Source organism: Engystomops pustulosus, chromosome 1, assembly GCF_040894005.1.
Source record: "Engystomops pustulosus chromosome 1, aEngPut4.maternal, whole genome shotgun sequence".
NCBI lineage: Eukaryota > Metazoa > Chordata > Amphibia > Anura > Leptodactylidae > Engystomops > Engystomops pustulosus.
The window spans coordinates 120,704,048-120,718,868 of record NC_092411.1 but is presented as its reverse complement, the minus strand read 5'-3'; the positions used below and the strand labels follow the sequence as shown (position 1 = coordinate 120,718,868).

General features: G+C 38.7%; 1 protein-coding gene across 1 annotated transcript in view; it reads left to right on the top strand.

Moving 5' to 3' along the window:
- GLIS3 (GLIS family zinc finger 3) overlaps positions 1-14,821 on the top strand; it is a 243,969-nt gene that overhangs the window by 178,697 nt on the left and 50,451 nt on the right. Inside the window, exon 8 of the mRNA XM_072151809.1 lies at positions 7,843-8,017. Coding sequence (XP_072007910.1) covers positions 7,843-8,017 — 175 coding nt within the window. The remainder of the gene's footprint in view (positions 1-7,842; positions 8,018-14,821) is intronic.

The window sequence follows — 14,821 nt, the reverse complement described above, 5'->3', positions numbered from 1 at the left end:
GCCGACTTTCCTTTAATCCCTTCTGTACCGATGATCATTGGTACTGAAGTTTTGGAAATTCTGCTGTGCACTTCTTTAAATGACCATATCTCTGTAAATGCTTTACATATCATAACAAATGTAACTTTGTTTTTTTTCAAGATATGTGAGACTATCTTGTTACAATAGTTTTAATAATTAACTATTTAAAATCTTCCCATAATTGACTACAAATGTGAAAAAATAAGATTTTTATGCCATTTTTCTGATTTTAAAAAAGTACTAACTTTTACCAAACTATGTTATAAATATGTACAGTATTATTCCATCACCCTTTCCCAAGTTCAGCTACAGATGCAGAGGTTGCATCTACTTCTGCAATTCTGTAAAGTGAAAGTGAAAGTGTTTCCTGCAGATTCTTCTATATTCTGCCTTCTGCTGACTGTTAGGAGGGGGGCACTCTTCAAACACCTATTTCCTGAACCCTTGCACCTAGAAACAAAATTCTGATCTCATATTAAACGGGAGAGTTTCCCCTTTCATATGTTGAATGGAGATCCACACTTAACATTACAATCAGCACTAAAAAGCTGTATATAAATATCAAATTTTTAAGTGCAAATTTACGGGTGGATATCTCCTTCTCCATATATAATCTATCATATGGGAAAGATTCTCCTGTTCAATTTGACTCCAGAATTGTGTTGGTAGATGCCAGGGTTCAGAAGATATAGCAGTTTAAAGTTGGCTACTGTCATGACGTATAAAAACGTTCTTTATGCAATCAGTCATAGTAAAAAATGCCATATATTTATGTGGTGCGGTAGTGAAGGGGTTAATTTATGATACCTTCAGTCTGTGGCAATAATTTGGCCAGGAATAAAATAAAATAGGGCAAAGAGTCATGCTCCTGATTAGATTGCATCCCAAATACAGCCTTGTATATATGGTAAGACTTAAAAACACTACTACAGACTTCTTCAGTTATTTTAGTGGTTGTATTTTAACACAGGACAGTAGTAGATCAAGCCTGATCATCAGTTGAGCAGTGTTGGTATTTGATAATTCTATTGCTATCATGTATAAGTGAGTCTACCTTATGTTGTATTCAGTCAGCAGTTTTAGATTAGTGTCACTACATGTTCACAAATGAACAGAGGTTGTCAGTGTGGAAATCCCTTACTCCATACTTCTTAGATCAAGAGGTGGTAGACAAGGGCTACTGAGCCATGTGTAATCATCTCTTGATATACTCTGCTTTGTATTATGTTTCAGAACTTTTCAATATGGTAGCACTTAAAGTGCGAATGGTAAAACTGTTTGATCTGCGGAGAAATACTTTGCTATTGTATCTAAGATTTTTCTGAAATTGGAAACATCTGTGGAGCGTAATTTGTAACATTATCAATTTAAAAGAAGAAGACAATGAAGAAGCAATTAGACTAGCCAATTAACCTGTGGTTGGGGAGCTTAGCTGGGTCTAAGTACAGCTCTTGTAATCTACAGAATGCAGATCCCTGTTGCCTTCTAAGGCTGCTGCAGATTCCTTTCTAATGACTACATTGGGAATCATTTAAAGAATGGTTTAATCTGTAGGATTTTATTCTGCTACTAAGGTATTATGGTAGCATCTGAGCTTTATGGTATACAGCAGGCTTGTCAAGGTTTTGGTTCGCAAAATTATTCACAGGCTTCAACAAGGAGCTATTTTTCAGAATGTATCTGAATAGGTCCAATAGCCATTTGCTCAATTTTTGGTTTCTGGCTTGTGCATATGGGCAGATGTGAGGAACCATGGATATTAAAGGCATTTATGATATACTGTAAATATTGGAGCTGGATTTGTCATCAAACTTTCCCTTTTGTAGATTCGAATGTGCATAAATCACAGACAAATGTCATATGGTACACTTGTCATCTTTAGAAACATACATATATCAAAAATATATACAAATAATGGGGGGGGGGATTTCCCGAAATGCAACATTTTTAATTCAGTTCGACTGGAGCCTGCAGGGCTTTAAGATGCACCAAATATATTGCTAAATCTGGTAACATTTTATTGAGATTGGGAGAATATTTGGAACATTTTAAAATTTGTCCTAAAAATGTCACTTAGTTCATGTTTCTCATTCACTATTTAAATCTCGAGTGAGTGGTGTACAAATGCAAAAATATTTGCACAATTGAGGCAAAAAGTCACATATACCCCATTTTTCATTGCTTATGGATTATGGTGCTGTTTGCATACTTTTGTTTCAGAAGCCTAATTTAGTACTTTAGTAGGGTGCAGTTTAACCTATTTGTATTACATCATATGTATATTGATACTATTTAGTGTATATTTTAAATCAAAAAGAAAAAAATAGAGTTTTTAGGGGATACATTTTGATATTATGCTGAACCTTTAGGCTGTAAAATTCTTTAAGGAGGTTTTAAGAGCTTTTCTTTTAGAGGTACATCCTTTTACTCTTTTATGTGTTGGCCATTGTATGCATGCCTCCAATGTATAGGAACTAAAGGTAAAGACCTATTTTATCACTCTAAAATAACCACATATCCAGCTGACATAGATCACACAGTTTAACCTACAAATATAAATGTTTGTGAGAAATTCCTGGAAATTGAATAGCCGTATTATTAAGAATGTACTCCCCATTACACACTAGCAAGCTGGGGCATTCCAAATGTAATTCCCAAAGAAACTGATGTCGTAACTCTAAAGGAGCCTGATCTTTTTAGTGCCAAGTTAGACTCGGCCACATCTATGAGGATGAGTAAGCTACAAAGCCAGATGTGAAAGTTTACATCCCCGGAGAAAGAGTTAAGTAAACCTGGTTTCTACAGCAATTCAAATTGCAATCTATATTATTCAATGGGAAAATGAGTTACTTTTCATTTTACGCATCCAGATACTTCTACTATTACTGTTATGCAAGGGTGGGGGCATAACCACAACTTATAATGACCCACTAGACAATACCAGTATGCAAAGCTTGCTGAATTCCTGTTTACTTTGTTGCAAAACAGTTTCAGTTAGGTTCTTCCTTTATTTATCAGAAGCAACTCATGATCATGATCATCTGGCTTGTGCATGAAGGAACCTCTGTCTAGTATGCAATTCTGGGTGTTGTTACCTATAGCATGAATTTCTATTTAAATCTGTCTATAAAATAAACAATTTAGAACTTAACTAGTGATTTTACCAAATTATTATATGTGATTTTCCCTTTGATGCCTACATTGTGCTGCTCGTCCTTTTCTTTCCAAAGTTATAGCATTTTCTGTTCTGAAAGTGTTTGACAAAAATCTTCTTCACCAAAGTTGAAGTGGGTGGAAACTAATGTCTCTCAAGCTGAGGCCAGTTAGCTTGCCCACAGATCCAATGATACCTTGTATTCTCTCTCAAAGTGATTTAGTATGAAATCTATTTAGTTTCCACAAGTAAATTCATTGAACACTGCACAGTGCACATACAGGATGTATATGGTGACTGGCCTGGCAGATTCCATCACATGGAGGAGCAGAGAACATGTAATAAGTGAAATAAATCATAACTAAACAAGTTACATGAAGTGTATAGCCTGTGGTATGTGTGCAGTAAAGGTTAATAGCTTATCTGCACAGAGCTGATAGTGCCGAAAACAAGGTGGGGGAGTGTCAGGAACAGTGGTAGTGGATCCTCGGTGGCACCTTGGACAATGACGTAAGCCGACACCTGGGACCAGAGTCTTAGTGGTACCCGGTTTTCACAGCTTGGACTTGCTGCAGCGTGGTACCACCAGGTTGTCTGGGGGCACACAGAGGTACATGGGTGCACTTGCAACCCGGGATATGGCCTGTAGGGGCACCCGTGACAGGGAGCAGCATGAAGTGCAAAGAGAGACAGAGGAAGTTTTGTAAAATCACAGACTGGGATGGCAGGACTGATAGGGAACTTGGAGATATTGTACCTTACTACTCTGTGTATGAAGCAGAGCTAGGTGTGTTCCAAGACTATGAATACATATAGATTCACAGTCTTGGAACACATCCAGCTCTGCTTCATACACAGAGAGAGCTCTGTCCCATGACCTCCTCCTTTGTGTGTTTGCTGTCAATAAATGAGAACACTCACATTCAAAGGCTGCAATCCCATATTAGTTCTTAATTCAAATCAGAAGTAGATCCAATCAGACAAGAGTCACAGCAGTGAGCAGAGACTTCATTTTCAGTATATGGTCAACTAGAAATAGTATGAAAATAGTATCATACTTGATTTGTATCAGCCAAACCAGAACACCTCCCTATATACATCTGGATCTGGATTTCTGGGTGCTTGCAATATATCCGTTCAAAGTGGAGTTACTGTATGGCTGGCATAGATGTTTTAGAGGATCAGAGGATATGGTTTCTCATTGAAGAGATACATGATTGTATGGAGATTTATTTTACTGGCAACCAGACAAATGCAAAAAGTAACAACTAATCCGCATTCAGTCAATGCAATGCTTTCTGAGTTAATCCACTTATGCTCCGGGCTGTTAAATTGGGGGGCATTTATTATTGACTTTCCAACAATTTTTTGTCTGTGTTTTGCCTTTCTTTGCCGGTTGCACCTTATTTACGAAGTGTTGGCGTTACAATATTTGTAATTTTCCTTCACTCACAGCTTTTTTTGTTAGAGGAGGGGCGCAAAATTTGGATGCAACTTTGAAATCCTGACACTTTACCTGTGCTTCTAGTTTTTTGGCACAATTTTTGGCACATGCTTAGAGCTGCACAATATTTGTCTACATACTTCTATTCCATTTTCATAAATTTCTAGACAGTTCTCAATCTTTTTAGTTGTGCGCCAAATGAAAAACCCCTTCTGCCACAATCTAACATCCCAGAGTAAATTATAACACAATTAGTGTGCCAAAAACATGGCCCCTACACCACAACTGATAAATGTCGGCCATTGCATCATACCACAGAGATTACGGTATATACTCAAAAATAAGCCTAGTTTTTCAGCGCAAAAAGTGTGCTGAAAAAAAAAACATACTAAGCTTATAGTATACATTTAAGTATATAGCTTATAGTATACCTTTTTGAGGACCCCCAAAGGTCCTCTTCTTTCTTCCAGCAGTGGCAGGTCCGTGTGCACTAGCTGCACACACACTAAGACATCAGCCACCGCTGACATCATAGTGTGTGCATGGCCAGTGCGGGGCCTGTAGCTGGCAGCTCACACACTATAATTTCAGCAAGAACCTAAAATCATAGTGTGTGTATGAACCTGCTTCTACCAGTGGACTAGAATGAAGAAGACCAGTGGGGGACGTTGGAAAGGTGAGTATTGCATTACTTTTTTATATACTGGGGGAGGGGCTCACTGCATACTTTGGGTTTGCTGGCTGGCTATATACTGGGGTCTGGCTGGCTATACACTAGGGGCTATATATTGGGGGTAGGCGCTGGCTGGCCATATACTGGGGGCAGGTGCTGGCTGTCTATATACTGGGGACTGGCTATATAATAGGGGAATGTGCTGGCTGGCTATGTACTGGTGGCTGGTTATCTACTGTAGGTATGAATTGGCTATATACTGGGGACTGGTTATATACTAGGGGAATGGACTTGCTGGCTTTATACTGGGGGTTGGCTATATACTAGGAGGAGGTGCTGGCTGGCTATATACTAGTGGCTGTCTATATACGGGCAGCTTGCTATAAATTGGGTCAGGGCTGGCTATATACTGGGGCAAGGGCTAGCTAAATACTCGGGCAGCGACTGGCTATATACTGGGGCAGATGCTGACTATATGCTGGGACAGGGGCTGACTATGTACTGGGACAAAGGCTGCCTATGTACTGGGACTGGGGCTGGTTACTTATATACTGGGGGACAGGAGGCTGAATAGATAATTACTGGGTGGAGGTTGTGACCAATGCATTTCTCACACTAGGTTTATACTTATACAGTAGGTTTCCCAGTATATTTTATTTTAGTTTATTTTGGTAAAATAAGCTACTTCGTCTTATACTTGGGTCTGCGTAGTTCAGCTGCTGTTTTAGTGTAGCTCACAGAGCATTTCCTAGAAACAATTGTATCAGTTTGTCATCTAAGGATAGGGCTTTATTTGTACTGGTTTTCTGCCTCTTTATGTAGACAATGGGACAAGTTTATATTTGCTAATTCTAGATTTTCAGTCAGTTTAGTTTCTGTTTTGGATTTTCTCTAAGTCTTAGTTGTCTTAAGTATTTTTTCTTTGTGTTAATTAGGGCTTTTGCTTGTTAGCATAATGTGGTATGGCGTGTTGGCTGCAATTTATTTTTTAAAAGTCCAAATTTTTTTTGATCATCACATGATGATCTCTCCCATATCATACCCATATATGCGGATGTCCTTGGCATGTCCTTCCAACCACTGATACAGGAGTGGTTCACACAATAACCACTTATCCATGCTTATTTAAGATGGTAGTTCTACTTTTGTCTGACATGGCTGTTCGTGGCTATTTGCTTCCATTACTCCCATAGAGATAGATAAGGCTTACTGCAACAGTGTAGTAGTGCCTTGTTTGTCTGTTTAAATAACTCTTTAGGTTTTTTTCAGAATTACTCCAATTTAGGCGCCATGCACATGTATGTGTTTTTTTTAATGTGTGGTAGCCGTTGATTCAACAGCTATCACACGTCCCCATAACTTCCTATGTGCTCACACACATAATAATAATTCTTTATTTATATATCACCTACATATTACGCAGCGCTGCACAAAGCATCCCAAATTGGTCCCTGTCCCCAAGGGGTTCACAATCTAAACAACCTACGAGTATGTTTTTTGGAGTGTGGGAGAAAACCAGAATACCCAGAGGAAACCCACGCAAACACGGAGAGAACATACAAACTCTTTGCAGATGTTGATCTGGGTGGGACTAGAACCCAGGACCACAGCGCTCCACGGCAGAAGTACTACTCACTGCCCCATAGACACTGTGCTGCCCCCCCCCCCCCGTGCTGCACACATGGTTAAAGTTTCTCTGCCTGGGCTATAAATTTTAGAACAGGTCCAATTCCTGCCTAAGTTTGCAGCTCAGGTAGTCTTTTTGTATTGTCATTAACATATTACTGACACACAGGTCTAAAAAAAAAACACTTTTGTTTGTGAACCATGAAGAGGACAAACTCATGTACATGTAGCCTGACTTCAATGTGAAACAGAATAGAACAGGCATGTTTGGCAATCTACATAACCCCCGACCACCAAAATCAATAGATGGATATCCAAAGACTTGATTTAAAGGTTTTATGTTCTTTGCAATTTTATGGGAACCCAGTTCAAATGACTGCACATCGCCAGTAGCGTAAAGAGTGGTGTTTGCATAATGTTAACACAGCAATGAAAAAGCTTGACTATGATATTGCCTACAATTTCAGGTAAACCAGAATTATCAATGTTGGGATAATAGGAACGCATCTCCTGGTGTGTGGTGGCACGAGTTTCATAGCTCTCCATTCAGCATATGTCTCCTTCATATTAAGACAGCACTGTGTTTTGATAAAGGGCAAACCATCTGAAATGTCAAAAATATGCTGTATCCAACTATTCTACTGAATAAAATTCTCTTTATGCAGAAACTTGTTGCACATTCTTGAATAACACAGATATTTTTTTAGCACACAGATAAGTTTTTAGCACCTATACTCTAGCAAGTGCAGTTCGTAGATTTCAATATCAACAACAAATATTGGGGTAATAGTCTGTTCATATCCAACAAAGCTTGTTTGCTTTTCTAGTGTTCTCTAAGTCTCATAGAAAGCCTATAGCTTTTATTATATAAAGTTGCCTAAATGAAACATTTATTTCATTTTATTTCTTTTATTTTTTTTTTAGCTACCTTGTTCTCCAGCACTCACTCAAGTCGAAGTGGAACAGCTGCTGGAAGTGTTCCTCAGTCCCAGCCTCTGTCTACTAGCCATCCTTCTCCAGGTAGCAACATGCAGTCCAGTCCGCATAATGCCTCATCCCAGCTACCTCCATTAACACCAATGGAATCAGGCACTGATCGGTAAGAGCTGGTAATTTACAACCCCTCCCAAACTGCAATCCAGTTTCAAATACAAAGCGAAATATCTACCTACCCTATCTAGATATATTCATTTTTTAAACAGTGCAAATCTAAATTATCCACCAGATTTATAACAGAGGTTAATGCCTGATGATAAATCTGGTTTATCTCTACATATAGGGAGATATCTATCATACGCTGGTGCTCGTAGCCCCGCTGCTGCAAATTCACAGCCCCATACATCAAGAGGCTTCTGCCTCTTGATGTATCGGGCTGCCAGCAGCGCAGCGTTTATCCTAAAAAAATGCATGTAACGCCCTCTTCATGTAACGCCCCGCGCCAGCCCACTCCCGTCCGGCCTGGCTGGCCCACTCCCGTCCGGCCACGCCCCCTTCACGCCCCTTCACGCCCCACTGGCGTGAAGGTGGCGGATTGGGGTAAATAATCGCAAAAGCTAGCAATAAGCTAGCATTTGCGATTATTTGAGGGCCTCTGCGCCACTGGCGGTGCGCAGAGGTCCTGATAAATATGCCCCATAGTATAGGTGATCTGAGGCAGATGTTTTTGAAGTCTGTATACTATCAGTGTAAGTGCAAATATCTCCTTCCCAACCACCGTATAAATACTCTTACACTATTAAGACACCGCACCTGCAGCAAAATGATTTCTGGGAATATTATAAAATTTGTCTGATTAAAGGTTTTAACCATCTCCCAAACCATATACTTAAAATCCAAGCACTCCAAAGAGATTTATTCAGAATTAACAAGATTTTTATAGTGGCCTAATGTATAACAGTGTTTATAAAACACTAAAATATTTACCTGACAATGTACGATGTACATAGTTTATGATACTTGACAGACACACAGGGGGGCCTTTAATATTATAGCCTTTCAAACGGAAAACTGGCGGTGTATTTTTACACTCTCTGGGCCTCTTGCACCTGAATTTATGAAGTGTCGACACCATAATAATGGTGCTTTCCGACACGCTCAATTTGTTATATTTTTGGGTGCAAAATTTTGTCCTGCTTATGAATCTACTTTTTCTAGTGATTCTATTTTTCCAACACATATTTTGACGCTTTTTCAAGGTAAAAAATAGCCCAGATAAAAGCTGGTCTAGGGAGTTCTAAAACTTTCAGTCCGTGTGCCAGTTCATTAATCCCTTGCGCTACAAACTTATATCCCACTGAAAAATATAGATTGGTTCTAGAGTCAAAAATAATAAATGCCTCTCACAGTGTCTGGAGTACCTTGGGCCCAACCATTGAAGGAGCACTCCAGTAATAGCTAATTCATTAAACAATGCATGATGCAGAGTCTGAAAGAAGGAGCATGACTCATTTTTATTGTATTTCTCCCTGCAGGCCCTGCACCATGCATTATTCCATTAATCATGTCCTGCCAGATGCCCCCTTTAATGAAATGTCCTGCCAGATGCCCCCTTTAGATGTCCTATCAAAAGGGGGACCACACAGTCCCACTAGCCCCCCCATGATGGCGGCTCTGGTTACAAACTTTTCTTTTGCCCACAGCACGCACACGTTGTGCTCACCATTCTGAGCCCGGGCGCCATAGACAGCTATGGGGGATGTATGTGCGGCCGTAAATTTGTGGCCGTATATATGCCCCCCATACGTTTGTGTGCATGCATGGGCCCTGAGTCTGATAACAATGTAATTGGTGTCACCACTATTACTAGCAGCTTCCTTAGTACCTCACCAGTGTTACTAGTAGCTTCCTCAGTACCTCAGCCATTTTCTTGTATATGGTGGTGTATCTGTTTGTATATTCAAATAGATACCTCTGTGATATATTTAACATGTTATAAAAGAAAATGGCATCTGTTGAGGTGCATGCACAATAGGATTTAGGTCAGCTATGTTTGTGTAGGACTCTAACTATTTTGGTAGTTATGTTGAACGATGAACAATTTTTACAAAATTAAGTTATTTTCTAGAAAATCTAATTCCGACTATTTCACATTACAGTATATACTTACACTTGAAGCAGTCAAATCAGTGGCCACATTTGGAGAGTCTCTGCTCTAAAATATCCTCAACTGCAATCTAAAACATTACTACTACCTAGAAAAGATAGCAGACTATTTCAAGGTTTGCCCTCCCTTTGCTAGCCTTCATGTAAATGTAAAATAACTATGCCATAGCTATAAAAGTGCTACGGTTGCAGTTGCACCTGGTGCTTGAGAGGCCTCAAAATCTTAATTTGCCACATTCAAGGCATCAGTATTATAAATGCCACATGGTACATTGGGGACATTGTTACAAGAGTGTCAGTTTATACCACTGCACAGCTGCCTGGCTAGTTTGCCAGAAATAGTATATATACCCTAATAATACAAAAAGGATGGGGTTTTCTATATCCATGATATGATAGGTCATCAGTTTTATAAGAATAAAATCCCCCGCTGAGAATCCCAAGTGTAGACTGCAGTCTTTTATCTTAAACCCTTTACCTGAAATTGTTCTGATATATAATAATGATAATAATCATCATCCATAATAATACTCAAACATATAGTTTGGGAGCTGCACTTAACATTGCTGTTCTTAATGTAATTCCCTTTATGTAGCAGAATGGTTGAGGAGAAGAAGAGTAAGTAGTGTTTTATATACAGCTTGTAGAAGCAAGTCAAATTTAAGGAATAATCTTTTTTTCTCCATCTTGGCTTGCACTAAGAAACTACTATAATATGTCAAAGTGAAATATGTGATTAGGTTATAAAAGGCTAAGTAAATGAATCTTGTATAAAAGAAGTGAGATTGTGCTTGAAAGTGGTCATTTCCTTTATGGGCTGAAGCAGCAAGAAGTATTGGCTGCTGGAGGATGGAGCAGAATGTCAGAATGTTTCCAATGAATCACATACAAGTTTTCTGCATGTTGTACTGTGGTTTCAACTTGCGCTAAGTGTTGAAGTGCCAAATGAAGGAGATTTATAAGGAACTGTCTAGAGTAGTTTATCTGTGATTGTTAAAGCAATGTCCGTTTTGGGGGACTGGCACTAAATTACCCATATAAAAATTTGTAATACATGGTCACTTAGTACTTTCTAGGATAAATACTGTATGTGTAAACTGAATAATATCCAGACTTAGGTTGTGGACAAAGTTATACAGAAGATCCTTAAAAAAAGGTGTGTGGTGATGAAATGGTTATATTAGTGAGAAGTGTACATAATTTTTGTGAGGCCCCTACATTTTTTACTGTATTTATAAAAGTTCTGTTTAGATGATATGGAAATCTTTTGAGATTTTGAACACTTATTTGCTACATAAGCAATGGTTAGATTTTGACACTACAGGCAGTCCCCGGGTTACATACAAGATAGGGTCTGTAGGTTTGTTCTTAAGTTGAATTTGTATGTAAGTTGGAACTGTATATTTTATCATTGTAATCCCAGCCAGAACATTTTTGGTCTTTGTGACAATTGGATTTTAAAAATGTTGTGTTGTCATAAGAATCAAGATTTACAATAAAGCTTCAGTACAGACACCTGTGATAACTGTTACAGCTGATTATTGTAGCCTAGGACTAAAGTACAATAAATTACCAATATCCAGTGGTCCGTTTGTAACTAGGGGTCGTATGTAAGTCGAGTGTTCTTAAGTAGGGGACCGCCTGTACAGAAAAAAATTGGGGAGGTCAACCAGTATGCGTTTCCTGTGCTGTCAAGAGATACACATCAAGAGGGAAGGAGATCAGTGACTAGGGGTGGTGTAGAGATGTAAGTACAGTTTTATTATTTTACTGGTTCCCAGCAGACTCTTTTAGCCATAATTTTGCTTGTTACATTGTAAGGTTATGACCACTTCCAACCACTACTAGAGAGTTCAGGAGGGATTTGTACACACACCAATCATGGAACTAATTAATTAGAGAGAGATGTCAATCACTGTGTGTGGACATGGTAGCCAGACTCTTAATGTCTCTTCTAGCAGTCCTATCAGGTTTTATGGTGCTCCAAATTATATTAATCTTAGAGTTTAGTTTCTCCTTGTTTATCTCAATGCAAGCTGGGGCAGCAGAAATCACCGGACAGGTTCAGCTCAGTGGTCCTGACACATCATAAAAAATCCAACCAGTAAGTGATTATCATAGTGTCTAGAGACACACAGGTAGTGGAGTGGGATGAGGACTGGTAGCGGGGGGTGAGGGTCATAGGGGTGTGTGGCCATTAGTACAGTTTTATAAATTTACAGGTTTCCAGCAGACACTTTTTATAGTAGTGTAAACAGTATAGTAGTTTACATTATCAAGTTATGACAGTCTGCAGCAACTATTAGAGAGAGTTCAGAATGTAGATGTATCAATCTGTATGAATCGCGTATTGTGGTGGTTGCAGACACTCAGAATATTTAATGATTAGAGTTTATATGTCAGTTCTCTATGATATGCAATTATTCAATTTATAAGTTTGGAATGTAAATTAGAATGTGCACTGAGGTTTGTCTTTTGAAATCTTTTGATAGGAACTGCTGGCAAATCATTTACCATCTCAATCACAGGCATCTCAGAGAAAATCAGTTGTCATAGATGTGAAGGGACAGTCGTCAGCTTCACATGGCAGAATAGTACACCAGTACCTTTCAGTGTTCTCTCCAGAACATCTGTAGTTTCTGGTACCAAGCATCTGCAAGACTTCTGTGTATCTTCACACGTGATGCCAGAGATTGATGCTAAGTTCTTCCAGGAACTAAACTTGATTTGTGTCAGAATGTATAGCAAAGTCTTCCTTTACTACAGATACATGGTGGTGAAAAGTTAATGCTTTATTATATATGACTAGGTCTTGTTCAAATTTGCATTTGAGTAATATGTAGTCATTTTCAGAGATCTGTACGTGCTTATAGTAAGCATAAGGATTCATTTTATCCATACATTCATAGGCCCATTACACCTTCAGTTATTTATTTTATATAAATAAAGCTACTAATACCAATACAAAGTGTAAAATCATTTGATGAGACAGAAAAAGCATTTGCTGCTTCCAGATATAAAACATGGCCTAAAAAATATACTTTTCTTCTCTCAATTTTCATCATTTGAAGAAAAAAAAAAAGACTGGCAGTACACAGTTTGTTAAAGTGCCCACTTGGCTGAACATGAGTACATTATGTTTTTCAAGGAATGTCAGCAACATACAAGACTATACACTGGAAAAAGTTAAGGGATTGCTCAAAAATCATCCCAGAATCAATTCTCACCCTGAACTGAACCTGTCTTTTCTAAATGAATACATTGGAAACCAGTTATGTACTTTTTCCCTAGTTCTGGCCTGTAACATCCAGTTGACAAAGTTGTACAAAGTTGTCCACCAGACCACTTCCTCGAATTTAAGACTTGAGCAATCAGATTTTAATATAGAGTAGACACAGAAAGATTTAGTGTTATCTCAGGAAAATTTTGTATCATGTTCTATAAGAGCCTTCATGTCTGGCATAAAATGTAAATAACTGTATGTACAGGGGTCCTGGTGAGTGACCAGGCTTATTCCAGATGCTTGGTTGGTAAGGAAATTCTATGAAAGCATCAAACAGAGATAAGAAGACAGGAGGCTTACATTATCTATCATCACATTATGAATCAGCATGGGATGCTATTCAGGATGGCAAGAGAAATGCCTCTGTGCAGCTAATCTATACAATATGTTCCATTCCAAAGTTCAGAGACTATTCAACCATAATCCTCCTTTATAGAAAGTATATGTCTAGTGTGGCATTGTTTCATATTTTCCTTAAACTATCTTGTTTCTGCAATAAGATGGCACATTATTTTCTTCTTAGACACCAAGTTATATAAAGAGGCAGTGCTCATTGTAACATTCAGACCCAGGCAGGGACAAATCCAAACTGAAGGAAATCTGAGTCAACACCGTTCTATGGTCACATATGTGAGTAAGCACAGAATGCAAAGCCATGATTCATAAATCATGATAAAGTCTAGTAAGAGAAGCTTGTCTGGCAACACACCATGTTGTATTATCATCTTGTAGACTTACTCATAAGCTTACCGAGGGAAGCAGAACATGTAATGCAAATGTTCTCTGTGAAACAGGAATGGAATGTATGAAATCCACCCAGAAAAAAAAAAAACTACAAATCACTGTTAAGTGAGACATGGAATTGTAATCAGGATAAGAAAGCCTATATTAAAAGTAAAATAATCAATTTTAATGAAATCACACTTCTCTAATCACAAGTCCTTATAAGAAACAAGGGCTCCCTTACAAACCAAGGCTTGGCTGGAGATCACTAATGTGTCTCCCTTAGGGGTTGGCACTTTACTTTCTAAAGTTCTGTTTAGAAAATTGTTCATGTCAGTGATCCATATTCCCAAATGGATGAGTATGGGAAACAAGTCCTGTGGTGTATATTGCTTGTCACACAGCCTCCAAAATACAAGTACACATATGTAGACAATAGATAAATATCCTTGGTAGTGATGAGCTGGCATTTAAATAAAGGTGGCCACGCATCTGTGCTTGTGCTTCAGCACTATCCTTTGTCCATGTACAGCCGAGGAGGCACTGATAAGTGTGATTCTGTGTTTCATTCTGTCCTTAAAGGGGTTTTCCCACGATAGGGCCTAACTTGCTGATCAGTGGAGGTCTCAGTGATGGACCCCTGTTCTCATGATCCATGGGGGTCCCATTACTGAGACCACCACTAATCCTGGGAAAACCCTTTTAATAATATGAATACCCCTGTGGATTTTTCTGCATTGAAAACAGTTAACTTAGCTAGATTGACAGAATCTTCCTCCACTTACATTTCTGCCC